The 18,371-nt window shown below is 39.9% G+C and overlaps 2 protein-coding genes across 4 annotated transcripts in view; one reads left to right on the top strand and one right to left on the bottom strand.

Moving 5' to 3' along the window:
• Positions 1–12,283, bottom strand: part of LOC107590585 (rho GDP-dissociation inhibitor 2-like) — a 32,154-nt gene extending 19,871 nt beyond the window's left edge. Inside the window, exon 1 of one of the 2 annotated variants that reach the window (XM_016279431.1) lies at positions 12,192–12,283. Coding sequence is in view for 1 of the 2 variants with exons in the window: in XM_016279430.1 (XP_016134916.1) it covers positions 6,044–6,116 (73 nt within the window). In the remaining variant the exon portion in view is untranslated. Of the gene's footprint in view, positions 1–6,043; positions 6,553–12,191 lie in introns of those variants that run through there. The other variant, XM_016279430.1, reaches the window with a different exon arrangement.
• A 185-nt stretch (positions 12,284–12,468) lies between these two features.
• The window catches only part of LOC107590586 (retinal cone rhodopsin-sensitive cGMP 3',5'-cyclic phosphodiesterase subunit gamma-like), a 12,842-nt gene continuing 6,939 nt past the window's right edge, over positions 12,469–18,371 (top strand). Inside the window, exon 1 of one of the 2 annotated variants that reach the window (XM_016279432.1) lies at positions 12,469–12,537. The gene's annotated coding sequence lies outside the window, so the exon portion shown is untranslated. Of the gene's footprint in view, positions 12,538–14,701; positions 14,754–18,371 lie in introns of those variants that run through there. The other variant, XM_016279434.1, reaches the window with a different exon arrangement.

Below are 18,371 nucleotides of genomic sequence, written 5' to 3'. Positions count from 1 at the left end.
GCTTCCACGTATGACAGTTGGCGGAAGTGATATAAAAGTGTTTATTACGTTTGAAACATGGATATTTTTCTTACAAAAAAGCATGGATTCACTACAGAAGGCCTTTATTCACCCCCCGGAGCCGTGTGAGGCACGTTTTATTACGAATGCGCACGCTTTATTTGACGACTTGTGGACTGTTCAACTGCAACACCCGCTGACTGCAATGATAAAACTTGGAATAGCCAGGACAATTTTTAATATAACTCCGACTGGATTGATCTGAAAGAAGAAAGTCATATACACCTAGGATTCTTCGAGGGTGAGTAAAACACAAGCCAATTTTCATTTTTGGGTGAACTAACCCTTTAAGGTGGGTACAGATATTTGATGGATTTATAACTAGCTAGTTTTCACCCTAGATTAATTTTATGTTAGATAATAGTTTCGAGAATAACTGATAATCAAGAATATCTTATAGTTCTCACAACAAAAAATAAGGGATATGTGCCTCTAATACTTTAAAAAAAACAGTCACTGGACCCCAACGTTTACAAAATTCATGGGCAGGGACAACTTCTAAAACATGACATAATCGCTTTCATTAGCCTGGGTGAGAACAAGTGAAGCTCCTTAGAGGATGGATGTTCCTGAACACAGCTGAGGATGAAAAAAAGAAAAAAGACAGAAACACTCCCACCCAGGTTTATATGTTTGCCCCAGCTGGTTTTATGTACAGTGTGTCGACACTGTCTATAGGCCAGATCTGCCTCGGCAGCCATGGAAACATGCGTACATCCTGCTTCCCAATGATTATCAAGAGCGATTATGAACCTTCTTTACATTATGAAAGGAGAACAAAATCCCTAAGTGCTGTAATGTGAAGGCAAATGCAATAATGGAAGGATAGGGCTATAAAATCTGATCTGATGGAATCAATAGGGTGTTTTTGAGGGTCACTCTCTAATACGCCATTAGTTTTATAAGAGCGATTTTCACTCAATACCATCTAATAAAAATATACCACCATCTCCTTTTGCATTATATAGCAGTAGCTCAAGGACCATGACACTCATATGCTGCTGCTGTATATAAAAATGGGGAGCCAATTTCCTCCAACAAAAAGATAGGAAAAAATGGGGAAATTAATTCTGTATTTCTACATAAACTGAACCTGCAAAAAAAAAAAAAAAAACACTCTATCCAGGAAGACGATTTGAGGAAGGACAAGTACGTCAGATTATGGTTTATGAGGAAGCTGCACACAGGTGCAAAATGCTGTTGAGACATATGGCATACTCCAGCTGCAGAAAACAACGTGATCCAATTAACCTACTAATTAGTGAGAAATAAACAATCTGAATGTGTACAGATGAACGTGGTAATGAAGTGTGAGAGGGGAAATCTGGCTATGCATAAATGTGTATTAATCAATAGTCAACTCTTGTGCAAAATGAAAACCCCTGAACTGACTGCTGCATTAACATTGCAATATTTTACTCAAGTGTGGCCATGTTTTGTACACTGGAGTCCTTTGGACCAATATCCTGTGCATAATAAGGCTATTTAGTTAATTATCCCTGTGCAATTATAGCTTAAATATTGCTAAAAAAAATGCACACCAATTAAATATCTCACACACCGAACACACAAATCAAATCCCCTGAGCTGAGATTCACTACAGGGAGGCCTGGTCACCATGAATAAATGACTGGACTAATTGGGCAATTCAAAGCATATCCAAGAGCCAATGCCAAGATTATCTCTCTAAATTACAAGCAAAATGTACTATGTAGTGAGGGATAGCAGTTAAGGATGATTAAAGATAAATTTTCATGGCATTTCAGGGCATGTTTTCTGCATAATGATGATGGCATCTCAAAACTGCAACGTGAGACATATTAATATTGCACATTAACGCAGTAAACATCACTGTTCTCCTCTGAATGTACACAAGCTAAAAGCTAATCAGTTGCTCATAATGTGACTCAAAGAGAAAAAATAATAAAGGCCATCTCCTAAAAACCTTAAAATTTGTGTTTCTCAACTGGTTTTGCTTCAGGACCCAGATTTTATGGTGCCAAAGTTGTTTAATGTACAAACATTAACAAAACTGTCCTTAAAAATCAGACATGGAAATGAATTAATATTACCAATTTTACCACACAGGATTGACAATATGCAAAATTATTGACATGATTATACAGAAAATTGATGATAAACACATTTTTATGGTTTCGTGCTCTCAGTATCTTGTCCATGATCCTATCAGAACACACCAGCAGCAATTTTTTATCGCAGCCCACCAATTGAGAAGCACTGCTCTAAAGAACACTAGAGCCTCGCTCCCATTCTCACAGTGGCCACTAGTAAGAGGTCATTTTTATTATCAAAGAGAAGAATGACAGTAATTACCCTTGCTCAGCTGTGTTAAATAGCAATGATAATACTTTGAAAAATCTGACTAGCTTTGTTAACTGGCTTTCCCCACCTTCCAGAGATATAATTTCTGAGTGAAATATGTGAGGTGCAGCATCTCGAGCTTCAAAGGCAACATGCTTTGTTTTTTTTGGCAAAATGCCTGGCTACATTGAGATGGATAGCATGCTGGTTTTTGTCTGATGGTGTGCTGCAGGTTTCAATGCACAGCTAATGAGGTGGAGTGTGAATGAGCAAACAGCGCTGACAAACTGCAGTCTCTCTCAACACACAACAGCTGTACACCCAAATATTCGGTGGAATTTCAGCAGATGAATGGAAGGCCCTTACCCTTTTTAGACTAAAATGAATATGTGACCCTAGACCACAAAACCAGTCATAAGGGTCAATTTGAAGACTGAAAGCTGAATAAATAAGCTTTCCGTTGATGTATGGTTTGTTAGGATATGACAATATTTGACAGAGATACAACTATTTGAAAATCTGGAATCTGAGGGTGCAAAAAAATCTAAATATTGAGAAAATTGTCTTTAAATTTGTCCAAATTAAGTTTTTTTAGCAATGCATATTACTAATAAAAAATTAAGTTTTGATATATTTACAGTAGGACATTTACAAAATATCTTCATGGAACATGATCCTAATATCCTAATGATTTTTGGCATAAAAGAAAAATCTATAATTTTGACCCATACAATGTATTTTTGGCTATTGCTACAAATATACCCCAGCGACTTAAGACTGGTTTTGTGGTCCAGACCAGGGTCAGATATAAGACCATTGAAAAGGCCAATAAACCCCTCAGGATGTAAAAATGTCAAAAAGGACCACAAGAACACTGACTCTGTTGTTCACTCAGTTATGTGTTAAAATACAGCGTGTCACAGTAAATATTTTTTGTCTAAATATCTTGCCTGAATTTATGGGCACAGTTTGCTCTAAAATGGAAGCCAACTCAGCAGCTGGTGTAACTAAATTCTCCCTGTATATTAGCACTTTCAACTACTCTACAACCCTCACAATCCTCCACTTTCACAACTACTTTGACACCAAGCAGCTTCTCTGCTAATCAAACAGAGCAAAGTGGAGAAGAACCAAACACTAACCACAGCAGGCCAGAAATCTGCACAATTCTACACTTTCACAGACAAAATGCTGCAAGCCATTTGACACTGTCACAGAAGGTTTCGGCTGTAATGTACTGAAACAATGCAACAGGAATATACTTATTCACAAGATGATGTCAAAGAAACATATGAAGAAATTAAACGTATAATGCAGGCCCAGTCGAAATCGATATACTTTCTTTGTTTCTTTTTTTTGCACTGATTTTGAGGGAAAAAGAGCAGTAGTACATGTAAAAGTTGGCGGCTAGGCTAAGTGACATTCAAATCCTCAGGATTGTTAATCACATAGCAGCTGTAATTTGAGAAACCACAGCTGAACACCTGACAGCATGTAGAGAAGCAAAATGATGCATGTGAACTTCCTTATTCATATGGCCTTTCCCTACAGGGTGCATAAACACGTCAGCTTTTTGAAATCTCTGTTTCTCCTACATGCAATCTAATTGATTTACTCCTTTAAACATGTGTCAGGTCTCTGACGTGTAGCCATCCATCACAGTGCAGCAGCAGCTGAGGCTCAATGAGTCGTGATGCAGCTCTGCCGGGCCACAGGGGGTCTTAGAGTGTCAGCACCTGCAGTCAGGCAGAGAGAGCTGAAAATCAGTTAGTCTCTTGGACCGGTTTTGTGAGCCTTCTTTAACTCGACTGGAATCACCCTGCTTCAAACCTCTCTGGCTACTCTGGCACACAAATCCAGTTTGGTTTTCAAATCCGATCTTTAGGACTGAACTACTGTATATCCATATACAGTGTTGTCAAAATCCAAAGTATCAATACGAAAGTGTGGTTACATTTGCCATTGATTGGCTACATTTCAAAAGGGAAATCCAGTCATTCCAAAAGAAATCCAAGCAATCAAGAGATTTGTGTGAGGGCGGAAAAAGTTCACCACATGGATTTCGCTCAAGTTCAAGTTGGTCGGGATTTTACCATGCTGACCAACAGAAAGCTTCTTGGTTTGAAACGGACTTCTGTGCGAACAGTGATTAATACATCTTTACAGTATTGACTATGGATAATAGACCTTTTTTGAACACTAATTTCGCTAATGTGACCACACCTTAAGACATTCCAAAATAACAGATTTTAATCAGATTTCATATTGATTTGAAATGAATTGGATTTGTAAACTTTGGATTTGATGTGTTGTTTTGCTATTCAGACTACAAAAAGCGAACATATTTGAGTCAGATACAGAACTAGGATCTAGGTTTTGTCAATGGTCTTGTGGCAATTCATAACTATTTTACATTTTGCTCAACTAGAATTCACTAAACTAGAATAATTCAATAAACTAGAATTCATATGAATTTGTACTCATTATACAACCTACTCATGCCCCACTAAGTTTAGGTTTAAGTATAGGTCATACTTTTTTTTTTTTAACTACAAATCACACATTTTCATAAGAATTACATCATACAAATTCATACGAAATTCCAACTTTTAAAAATAATTGTTTTCTTGTGAAATCGGGTTGCAATTTATTTGGTTCGCATGGCCCTATTAGATGTTGTAACTAGACCATCCGGTTGCAAAAAAATTTCTCAAATATCATGAAAACTTGTTTTTTAAGGGTGCTTTAAAGAGTTCAATTTATTTTATATTTATACGTTTCCCTGTCCATAGAACGATTAGTCAGGTAACAGCTCAAAACACCTGCAAAACTGCACACCTGTGCACAACATCACATACTTCCGGGTGGGGTCTTGTGTCATCCAAGCAACTGCCATTGAGATTAATGGGAATGCTTATGGCGAAGCCATACTGTATAGGAATCTCAGATAGCAAAAACACACAGGGATATGCACATTTACTCTTCACTGTACACATAAAGACAGGTGGTCATCTGTCACACATCATTACTTTCTAGATATATCAACGTGAAATGGAGACACTAAGAGAGTGGAAAACACCAATAAAGAGGTAAATTGGGAGTGAGAAACACTGGATTGGTGTCAGTCAGCAGAAGCTCTGCAGAGTGAAGCCCTGAATCAACAACATCTGTGACATGTAATTACAAGCAACATGATGATCACACACACACACACACACACACACACACACACACACAAAGCAATGTTGTGAGAGCAACAACTGATCGATCAATACATATTGATTATTCCACCTTTGCTTGTTTTAAGTGCATCACATGCCAACAATACAAATGTCTACATCCACAGAGAAAGTCATCACACAAAATGATCACATATATGACTTTCTACTTGATTTTAAAAATGTATTTGAAATTTTCAATTGGTTTTATGATATATTGCAACTTCTAAATACCATGCATAACAAGCTTCAAACTACTTTAGCTGAAGGTTTAGGGATGGACTGTTAAATTGGCAGATCATCTGAAGTCTTTTTGTGGAGTTTGAAGAGCATTCCAAATGCACACATTCAAGTTCATTTTAGTATATTTAGTCATTTTTTTGTATATAATTTCAGTTTTCAACATTTTTACCTCATAATAGATAACATAAATGCATTCTCACCTCTATAGCAAACTGTTAACCAGAGCAGTTCAAGAAACTGTCCACCAAATTCACAAACATCCAAGCCCAACATTGTGAGTAAGCTCTTTTCCACAAGGTTTCCCCCCAAAAAATTACCCCCCAAAAATTCAAGAAAGCACACGTCCTGTGGTACAGAAAAAAATGAGTCTAAAACACATTTAAAAAAGAATTCACAGCAGCATCCCTCCTACCGTCAAACACAAAAAAACAAGATACAGAATCACTGGGTGTGGGTTGGCTAGAGAGAGAGAGAGAGCACATGAGAGAGAGGGAAGAGAGAGACGGTAAGCAGACAGAACGTGGGAGATGGAGAAAGAAAGGAAGGGAGTGTACGAATGCACAAACGATCTGTGTGTAATCCGTGGCTGAAGTGTTGGCAATGAGGCAGTAATGTGGGAACAGTATTCCAGTCTGCAGATGCTATTGATTCCACCGGCATGAGAAGCAAACCCTCCGCCTCAGTTCAGCACGCCTCCCAACCCCATCACTCATTAGACAGGAGACTGCGATGATCTCATCCTCTTCCTCACATACATACACACACAAACACACACACACGGTTCCTTTCCCCCTCCGTTCTCTTTATTCCCTGTTCTATTTCTTCTTCACATTCCGGCTCTCCAGAGACACTTATTATTCTTACCATCCCCCGTTTTATATCAACTATTATATTGTTTCCCCTTTTATCTCCCCCTTCTCTCTCTCTCTCCCTCTTTCTCGCTCTTTCCTTCAGGAGCAACATGCTGGGCAGACTGTTTTTTTCCCCTCCAGTCGAAGATGACTTTCTATCAGTTTGCAGTTCTCCAGCATGTTGCCCTGTCATCTCTCTCAAGGGTCATCAACCTGTCGGAGGTTACACTGGGCGTGCCGTTGCATTCCACACGGCCTTGATGCTCTGCCATTGGTAGTGTCTTGCTGAGTGGTGCTGCAGTGCATTGCTAAACCCATTTTCAAGAGACTTGTAAGGACAGAGTTTATGTGCGCCGACCTATTACAGCATTTCACTGCATGTCTGGAGCAAAGCTATGGAACAAACAGCACATGATCTAATGCGTCAACTATAGGTAAAGAGACAATGGATTGCATCAGAGGCAGCATGAATACTTAGTATAATGAAGCAATGAGCCATGAAGGCCATGCGCTACAGTGATTTTTCCAAGTGCAAAGGATGTTCTTAGGGATGACGCTAAGTGAAACACCCTTAGCTGTTGTAAAATCACTGTAACAAACAGTTTTGTGTGGGTTTATTATTATTAGTGAACTCCGAAAACAGCAATATGATAAAAGATACCAAGGTTTAAAAAGTTTGATTTAAGGCTCATTCACATCAATGATGATACCTATAACGATTAGGGCTGTCGCGGTGAGGGAATTTCCCTTGCGGTAATTTTGAGTGGCTCAATAGCGCGGTATTATCGCCATTCTCACACACACACATACATATATATATATTAGGGCTGCATGATAAATTGCATGCGATATTTAATGCGCAAAACCACGTTCATATTCGCACGATTTTTTTGCGCAGCTCGTCAGTGAACAACGGCTCTGTGTAGCTAATGCTGCTCAATGTGAAAGCCCGCAGGTGATGGAGATTTACCGCTGATTACAGAATCGGCTTTCTGACAAGATGCGCATTAAATATCGCATGCGATTTATCGTGCAGCCCTAATATATATAATTATATATATCTATATAATCTGTGTGTTACGATATAACTAACAATGTCATATTCAAAAACTGAAACCAAATAGCGTTGAAACAGGAAGTGAAGTAAACAGAAGAGAATGACAAAATAACGGTCCACATAACAGAACACATTAAATATCGCATGCGATTTATCGTGCAGCCCTAATATATATAATTATATATATCTATATAATCTGTGTGTTTATGTGTTACGATATAACTAACAATGTCATATTCAAAAACTGAAACCAAATAGCGTTGAAACAGGAAGTGAAGTAAACAGAAGAGAATGACAAAATAACGGTCCACATAACAGAACATGAACTTGACAATAAGATCGTTAGTCTATCGTTAGCCTATATGTATAACAGTTAGTTCTGATCTGATCTTCTAATCTGACTGGACAAGAGACTTTCTATTGATATTTCCACCTGCAGGCACGCGTTCTAGATGGGCTGTCAGTCAGTGCAGTTACAGTGTTTTGCGCCACAAGGTGGTGGAAATGGACTGTCTTTGAGTGAGTCTTTAAACCTTTCATTCAACTACACGTTCAAAAACGCTGATTCATTCATTCAAAGAGAGACATAATGAAACACGCTGTTGAAATCATTTGAACTTTGAGCGCCACTTTAGAAGGCTCAGCTGACCAGCTATGCGTTGGTGCTAAGACAGATTTCGCTTTCCTTGGACATAACAACATATTTTCACAAATATATGACTCGGCCTGGAGGACAGACGCAAGTCGATCTCGCTCTCATTCACTGTCTGTTTAGGCTTGTTAAGTGCAAATCTACGAAGCCTCTGTACAAATCAGCATGGTACACTTTATGTTATCATTACTAGCTTGTTTAATATTCAGTCCACATGCATGAAGTGTAAAACGAGAAGGGCATAACCTTACGAAAAAAGAAAACACGCAAAAATCGCGGTTGGTGCGGTTCTTGCATTCCTCTGTGGTTTGCTCTTCAATAGCGCGGTATTGCGGTTATCTCGACAGCCCTAATAACGATAACGAGAAATAAAACGTTTTAATAATCGTTCGAATTCTTTGAGAATAAGGAAGTCTACACCACCACTATAATAATAACAAAACAGTTGTAATCACTATTTTTAAACTATTAACTATAAACTATAAACTATTTTTTCCATCTGATGAACAATAAAAACTTTGACAACCAATCAGAATCCGAACAACTTTAAATAAGTCAAGCATTTAACACTGCAGACAACAAAACTGCATGCTCGGGCTGTCAAAATGACTGAAAAACTAAATTCGAATTTTCCACTTAAATATTATCAAAATTCAAATTATATTCGATATTATATGATCCATCAAACTACACTAAGCTGAGAGCACAAGTCTGCTGCTATCTGACAACAACTGCCCCTGTCAACACATCAAAAAAGTTCTTGAGGGGCTGCCTCAACTTACTAGGAGGAGGAGAAAAAAAAAAGAAAAAAAATCTGAAACAACTAATCAAGACTCATGCATACATACAAAATAAGATCTCTTTGCTTATGATGTGCATGCCTGGAAACTGTTGCACAAACAGGAAGTAGCACGAGTAGGCTTCTCATTTCAACCACATTTTGTGTAGATCAGTGACACGCTCTAAGCAATATGGAGCTTGTCACATATTGTCTGAATGTGCTCACAAATTGGGTCTGAAAGTCAAATAAATTTAAACAACCATATAAACACAGAAGCACATCGGCGTAGTTCTGTACAGTTCCTCTTGAGGCTTGTTCTGAATCCAGCAGCTCTGTTCTACTCCGGAAGTTCTGCGCAAGCCTAGGCCTGAACAACAAACACCCCAAGAAGGAAGTGAAAGTCTTGATCAATAGACAGAGATCATGTTTAACGAAGTCTGCCAGTTAATACACAGAGCTTCCCCTTTACGGATCTGTCAGACATTGTGATATTTTTGGCTGCTTCATAAGTGACTGGATTGAAGGCTGCAGAAACTCTTGTTTATTTGTGTGGAAAAAAGGGTTAGCCCTTCAGACAGAACGAAAAGTTAAAAAAAATACCTACAGAGTTTTCATTGCTACAAAAATCATTTTCACGCTACCTTTTATAGGCTATTTATCAGCTCAGTGACGCACCGTGACGTATGTCATCTACTGCATTCATTAATATGAGGCTAAAAAGCACAGCAAGAATTTTCCACTCTTTTGAAAAAAAATTAGCTTTCAGAAAAAAGCATGTCATATCCGAATTCTCTTGAAGCTGCAATAGAACTGCAACAGAATTTCTCAAGCTGATGAAAGCACACCAGTTTGGCTATAAAGACACTCAACAACACCATCATAATATTAAAACACCAGCACTAGAGACCAGAGAACAGTGATTCACCAGCACTTTAAATCAATTTTCTTATCCATGCACAAGTAAAAATGACTCATACTTTAATAGTCAAATCCAAAAGAGACATTTATGACAATTTAATTATATTAAAATATTAATTATTTTAATGTTCTTTTTTATGCACAGCTTTCTGGAATACTTGGTTGTGATTGGTCAATTGCAACTTTCAGCACTCAAATATTTATGAATAATGACCACAAGCTAATGTTTTATGTCCTTGCAGCATAATAAGTAGCATAATGTACAGCCAATTGCTTATAATTCCAAAATATTTCTTGTGATAATTTCAGACTGTCTGTACATTGTCCCTTAAAGGGTTAGTTCACCCCAAAATGAAAATTCTGTCATTAATTACTCACCCTCAGGTTGTTCAAAACCCGTAAGACCTTCGTTCATCTTCGGAACACAAATTCAAATATTTTTGATGGAATCTGAGAAAAAACCCGTAAGACCTTCGTTCATCTTCGGAACACAAATTAAAATATTTTTGATGGAATCTGAGAACTTTCTGACCCTCCCATAGACCGCAACGCAACTGAAATGTTCCCAGACATAAACGAAGCAAGGACATCGGTAAAACAGTCCATGTGACATCAGTGGTTCAACTTCAATTTTGCGAAGCTACGAGAATACTTTTTGTGCACAAAGAAAACAAAAAGAACAATTTATTTAACAATTCTTCTCCCCCAAGTTACATCTTCTGCCATTTTGGAGAGTACCCGAGAACGTAATCGGCATTACTTTCATTAGGGGGGAAAGCGCGCACATGAACATAATCGGCGTAATCAGCGTTGTTTACACTTATGGTAAAACGTGCATATGCGTTGTGATACTCTCCAAAATTCTGAAATGTTCCCAGACATAAACGAAGCAAGGACATCGGTAAAACAGTCCATGTGACATCAGTGGTTCAACTTCAATTTTGCGAAGCTACGAGAATACTTTTTGTGCACAAAGAAAACAAAAAGAACAATTTATTTAACAATTCTTCTTCCCCAAGTTACATCTTCTGCCATTTTGGAGAGTACCCGAGAACGTAATCGGCATTACTTTCATTAGGGGGGAAAGCGCGCACATGAACATAATCGGCGTAATCAGCGTTGTTTACACTTATGGTAAAACGTGCATATGCGTTGTGATACTCTCCAAAATGGCGGAAGACAGTAACTCGGGGGAGAAGAATTGTTGAATAAAGTCGTCATTTTTGTTTTCTTTGTGCACAAAAAGTATTCTCGTAGCTTGTTGAGCCACTAAGTTGTAGTTTGTAGTAATTCTAAGTTGAGCCACTGATGTCACATGGACTGTTTTACCGACGTCCTTGCTTCGTTTCTGTCTGGGAACATTTCTGACAGCTCTCAGATTCCATCAAAAATATCTTAATTTGTGTTCCCGAAGATGAACGAAGGTCTTACGGGTTTTGAACGACATGAGGGTGAGTAATTAATGACAGAATTTTCTTTTTGGGGTGAACTAACCCTTTAAACAGCAATATGGATTTGTTCATTATGCTCAATTTTATTACCATTTATTCATATTCGTACTTATAGAGTGATAAAGGATGTCAGTAAGGGTCTGTGGTGTCACAGGAGCCAGTCAGAACAGGATCTCAGTTCAGTCTTTTCGTTACAAGAGGATGTGGTTGCCTGCGACTTTACCAAAAAAGTACATTGAACGTGAAAGGATGGCTAATACTGTCTTTGTGGCAGTTTATTAATGAAATTATCACCAAAGCCAGATATTATTAGTATATTGTAGCACATATTCCTGTCAAATTAAGAATACAATTGTATAATATAACTGTGTGAATTGAAATCTTGAGAATAAATCTGTGAAATCTGCAAGTTACTCCAAAACTCTAGTTCAGTGTTCCCATTTGAGAAAGGCAATCAGAAAATGAAAATCATAAAGATCACCTATTCCTTACATCCTAAAAAAAAACATGACTCTGTATGCATTTTTGTATTGTTTACATCTTTGCATCACTTCTTTGCTGCGAAACAAGCTGTTTCTAACACGGCAAACAAAGTTAGAGAGTTACTAAAGTGATAAAGTAAAGGAAACGTGTCTTACCGCCTAGTCTCGTCTTGCAGAAATGTAGATGCGGATGTTCAACAGTGTTCAGATCATGTGTGTACCAGGAAATCGAGTTTACCAATCACAACTCAACGCCTCACAGTATGACACACAGCTGCACAGGCTAGCACCAGCCAAGTGTACTTAAAGTTGTTTTACGGATTTGCAAATATCTCCAATTATGTTTGTAGCTATTTGCAAATGAATGTCACATTATTATTAATGGAAATAATTATGTAGGCCTATATAAAATATAAATATAACGGCGACCAAGTAACAAGGACAGGCATGAGGACAGTAATATCTGTTGTTGCACCTGTGCTGCAAAGCAAACAACTGCAACGTTAGTATCTGATATTGTGTAATCAAACAGAAAAATTCCGATGTACAACTATGTGTCGTATCACGCGTGTCAGGATATTGCCTGACTGCAAACTCTTTAACTGAAGAAAGACCGAGCAGTGTCAGTGCAGCCCTGTGCTTTCTCCACATTCCAGTGTGCAGCGTCTCAGCAGATATCTGCAGCACTATCCATGAGCTCCTAAACATGCCTTCTGCACAAACTCATCTGCTAAAACATATGACCCAATCTTTGTCTCAACATGTCTGTTAATTCCTCGACGTGCTTTTCGACGTTTCTTATGTAAAACAATGCCTGCTGCAAACACCTGCGCTCTTTCTCCTGGTTTAGTATATCGTAAAACGACGTTTATTGTTAAATGTTGCTTAAATGCAAGTTTATAAAATTAATAAATATATTAATATGAGCCTAATAGATCTACACTGTTAAATGTGAAGTTATAAATTATTAATGCAAATTATGATAAACACATGGCCTATGTAAATTTGTGACGCCCTTTGTGTGATGTTGTCATACATCCAACATATTAAATCTGGACAAAATCAGTCAGTTATTGTATTCGATTTTGTTTCAGCCATATGACCAGTATAGTAGCATTCGTTTTGTGTTTGTATGGTAACATTTGTTTATTTTTATGCTTTATGCTTTTATTTAGATAGATAGATAGATAGATAGATAGATAGATAGATAGATAGATAGATAGATCGTTTCTTTGTTTCCATGGATTGATCCTGGTATTCCTGGAGTTGCATTACAGCAGAGCAGGGATGAAGGCAGTTGAGAAATGCTGAGGAGTAGTTTAACCCTATGCCACAGCTTTTATCACTCAGCCATAGGCTACCTGTTTTTTCCTCCAGAAAAAGAATATGCTATACCACTGGTTCTCAAACTCTTTGATTCCAAGGAACCCCATTGTCCAAGACAATATTCAAAGACCTTCTGCACAATCCAGCTGAGTTGTTGCAGTGATCAAAATCGTTTAAGTGAGACCTCAGATGTGTTGTTTCACCAGAGTGAGAAATATGATGTCTGTTTACCTGGTATAGATCTTGATTTTAGTTTGAAACTTTTTAATTAAGTTAGATTTAATATTAAAGTAGTGTTGTGAATTTGCCCTGGTTGAGAACCAATGTTTTACTGATTATCAGACTAGTTTATTGTGGCAGCTTTTATTAAGAATCTTAGTACCCCCTTCTGTTTAAAAATTGAATTACATTTTCCCCACCCTGCTCTGCAGTGTTTAAATGGGTCCTATTATGCTTTTTCACTTTTTGAATTTTAGTCAGTGTGTAGTGTGTATGTTTGGGCATAAAAAAGATCTTCAAAATTACAAATCTCAAAGTCCACTCCAAAGGGAGATATTTCGTTTTTTAAAAATCCCTTTTCAAGAACTACAACGAACGGCTCGTTTTGACTACAGCTTTGTTTGGTTTTGTGATATCACAAAGCGGTCCATTAGAATATCATTAAAATAATTCCTGCCTAGGAAATTCGAATGGTTGGGGGGTGGGGAGGGGCGAGGTCGTGGTTACAACGCTTGGTTGAGTGCGCAGACAAGACGAAGAAGAAGTGCTGCTGTAGCCTCAAGTTTTCGCAAGTTATTACACATGCACCTGAATAATTATTTATGTAAATATGTATGTTACAATTATGAAAACGTTTTTATAATAAATTGCTGACAGTACAATACTGGACAATGATGTAATCTGCAGAATTTACACTTCAATTGTGAGACTACAGTGTTTCCCATACACTGAGTGCGGGTGTTTTTATATCACTGTATTTCTGAAGGAAACCGACTGTCTTCAGAAAATTGGATGTCATTTTCATTTAATCTTGCATGTAATGTCTGATAAAGCAGTGTTCCCTCTCATAGGTTCACTTCAATGCTGCGATGACGTCATCGCTATGGGAACACCTCCGGTGTGACGAATGTCTGAAGCCCTTATACCATCACGCCAATAGCGCTTAGCACCGCCCCAAGCATACGTCATATATGCTCATATATGCGTGCTGCGTGCTATTTCATCAGATTTTAATTCCTTCAGGAAGCGAATCATCTGTTGCCCATTGGAAAGAGATTCTTGTGTTCTAAGCCATCTATTTATATAGAGCAGTTTACTCCTCTAAGTCGGACACAACGAGTTTTCCGATAGGTTATGTATGGATGCATGTTACACAGACTCATGAGGAAACAGGTAGGAAGACCGCTTTGCGGCCTTTATCTATTGTTGTATCCGTGATATCTGTGTTTGTGAGTAAGTTGCGCTCTGGCTCGCTCTCTTTCTGAGGAAGGGGAGATGTTTGTTCAACCCCGGCTGTTCCAGTTCTGCGGTCGCCGAGGCGCCACACGAGCTCGACGCTTGGGGTGACAGCGATGAGCCCGAGTGTACAGAGAGTGAGAGAACGGAATTAATCCCCTTCTCTCTGGCTCTCTTCCCCAGACCGCGTGCATTCATCAGAGTCTCGTGAGTCAGGTGGTTAGTCAAATCTGATTCCCTCTCCGGAAGCTCGTAATCGATTCTTTCAGCTGCGGATTAGATGATGCATACTCTACAGCAGCCTCGGGCTCGAGCTCGCAGGCGACACAAGCTGTAGATATAAACTATGGGTTAAGGGGCGAGCTTACTGATATAAAACCCCCGTTGCTCGACTTCCTCCCTGGATCAAGTGTTTCTCAAGTTTATTAAACAACATGAGAGGCATTGATTTTTAGGACGTTAAGTCGTGCACTATGGTTTTTGTTGCTTCAAGCTACCAAGCATTAGTTTGCCCGACTAATTACCATTTCTTTCAGCTCAGCTGCTGCATTGAGCTGAAACAAATAAGTAGAAGAGCTCACTGTGTTTCATTGTATTTCTTATAGCAAGCTATAACAGTGAGCAGGCGGTTTTCCCCCCCCTCTCTCTCTATGTTACCTCCTGCGCTGTACTACGCAGACACGTTCATACGATTTGGCACTTATGCTTCCAACTGTGCACTATGCTTTTGGCGCTTCAAGCTACCAAGCATTAGTTGCCCGACTACTTCTCTCAGCTCCGTTGCGGCGTCGAGCTGAAACAAGTGGAAGAGCTCAGGTGTTTCAGAGTATTCTTATAGCAAGCTATAACAGTGAGCTGGCGATTTTCCCCCTCTCTCTCTAACATTACCTGCTGCGCTGCACTGACGCAGTCACGTTCATCTGATTTGGCGCTTATGCTCCAACTCTTGTTCGTGTACTTTTTAGACGCAGACTCCGAGGAGTCCGGCAGCAGATATTTTGTCGTGCACCATGGTCTTGGCGCTTCATTCTACCGAGCGTTGGTCTGCCCGAGTAATATAATATTTCTTTCAGCTCTGCTGCTGCGTTGAGCTGAAACATTAAGTGGCAAGCTGTTTTAACATTTAATGCTATATGGCTCAGGTTGTAGAGTTGAGCAGACGGTTTTCCTATCTCTCTCTACTTCTGCGCTGCACTAATGCAAGCACGTGCATTTTAATTGGTGCTTACACTTCCAGCTCTTATTTCGTGTACTGCTTTTAGGCACAGACTCTAGGAGTCCTGCGGCGGATGTTTGTCATGCATTATGGTCTTGGTGCTTCATGCTACCAAGCCTTAATCTGCCCGGCTGTTAATTTTTCTTTCAGCTCCGCTGATGCTTTGAGCTGGAACAAATGCAGAGTGCAGAGTGAGCAGGGTTTTTCCTGTCTATACTCCTGCACTGCATTAATTAAGGCGCTTACGCTTCCAACTCTTGTTCATGTGACTGTTTTTAAGCACGGACTCCACAGCTGACATTTGCTGTGCGCTATGGTTTTTGGCGCTTCATGCTACCAAACACTAGTCTGCCCGGCTAATAATTATTATTCTTTCAGCTCCACTGCTGTTTTGAGCTGGAACAAATAGTGGACTCTGTGCTATGAGCTGGCTCTGTGGAGTTTTGCAACACACATTTGTCGTGCAACATGGTTTTTGGCACTTCAGGCTACCAACACTATTTGCATAATTAATCATTATTCTTCTCATCCCAACTGAGATGCACTGAGCTGAGCTACTGTGTGAATGAGTTAACGTGTAAGAGTATGTCTTATGGCAAGCTATTAATGCTCACCATGGTCAGCCTACTTCATGTGATTGATGCAGCGCTTTTGCTACCAACACTCGCTTCACATGACTGGCTGCATTATGTGACTGCAGCATACATTATTGTGCACTAGAGATGTTGGGTGCTTCATGCTACCAAGCAGTGGTTTGCATGACTAATTACTCTGTTCGTGTACATTGAGCTGGAACTGTGTATGAATGTGGGCAACCTACAAGTGTGTTTGCCTCTCTATCAGCTGTTCCGCCGCTTGTTGCATTTCGGACTGATTTTGACCGTTTTTCGCACCTTAGCTTTGGAGATCGAGAGGATAGCCCTAAAGCCATTGGTGCAGGGTCTATGTTGACATCCAAGTCCCCACTCTGTGGTTGGTGCTGGCATGCCTGATTTTAGTATCCGTTCCTGTTTCAGAGATTTTTCCCGCAACTCGGGTGTCTCTGGGCCTCATGAGGGAGGATCAGGTTGTTGTATGGTTACACCATCCAGCTTCTATGGGTTGATTGGATTTGCGTCACCTAACCTTGTGCTTGGAGTAAGCAATTTCAAGATGCTGACGCAGAAGTTCATCCTGTCTCTATCTGAACCCGAGATTGGTTTGTGACCATCGATCTAAGGATGCGTACTTCTGCATCCAGATCGTCAAGAGACACAGGAAGTTCCTCAGGTTTGCTTTTGGAATAAAGGTTGCCAATACCGTATTCTTTCATTGAACTGGCCTCGAACGCAAGGTGAATGGTTGCGTCTTGGCCCTGTTGTGACAGGGTGTCTTGAGTTTTGAGTTACCTTGACGATTGGCTGATATTAGCTCAATCACACAAACTGTTTGGAGCAGCGTTTTCTGGCACTCCAACAGTTCTCACCCAATTGAGTGGTTGTCACATTAGGTCAAGGACTGACAACACGGCTGTGGTCTTAACATGGATTGTCAAGAGAGGATTACGCTCTCACCCCTGTGCAGGTTGGTGAGATGTGTTCTTCTTTGGATGCAGACCGGGTTCCTGTCGATCAGAGCAGTTCATGTCCTGGGTCACCTGAACTCAGGAGTGGACTTACTCTTGAGACAGAGTTTGGAGGCTGGAGAATGGAGATTGCACCCTCAGGTGGTTAGTCTCATATGGCAGAGGTTTGGCCGAGCGGAAGTGGACTTGTTTGCTAAAAAATAGAGCATGCGCATTGCCTGCTCTGGTTTCCTTGTCTCCTCCGTCGCCTCTGGGTGTGGACACTATTTTGGGGATTTGACGCCCAAGAATGGCCCAGGACCAGTCTTATGCCTTCCAGTCGACCCGTTTGCTCCCAAACGATTCTGTTCAGTGTAAGGTTGGTCAGAGTGAACGTCTGTTTTTGGTGGTGCCGTTTTGGCCCACTCATACGTGGTTCTCAGAATTGGTCAGTCTGTTAGCCGGCCCCCTTGGGAGGTTCCCCTCAGACACGACCTGCTGACTCAGGTTCGGGGCATGATTTGGACATCCCCATCAGGATTTTTGGAACTAATGGGTGTGACCCCTGAGCAGAGCTGAAATGTTTTCCGGTCTCTTGGCAGAGATTACCGACACTATTCTTAATACTAGAGCTCCCTCCATGAGACGCTGTATGCCCTTAAGTGGATACAATCTGCTGGTTTCCCGTTTCATGCAGGGACGAGACGGCTTAGGCCTTTCCGCCCAGCACAGATTTTTCGGTTGGAAGGCCTGGCAAGCCATCCATTTGAGCCGTTTAAGTCTGTCAGATAACCTT

Source organism: Sinocyclocheilus grahami, unplaced genomic scaffold, assembly GCF_001515645.1.
Source record: "Sinocyclocheilus grahami isolate Dianchi unplaced genomic scaffold, SAMN03320097.WGS_v1.1 scaffold130.1, whole genome shotgun sequence".
Taxonomy (NCBI): Eukaryota; Metazoa; Chordata; class Actinopteri; order Cypriniformes; family Cyprinidae; genus Sinocyclocheilus; species Sinocyclocheilus grahami.
Note: the sequence above shows the minus strand (reverse complement) of the source record. Positions and strands in the feature narration are given on the sequence as shown.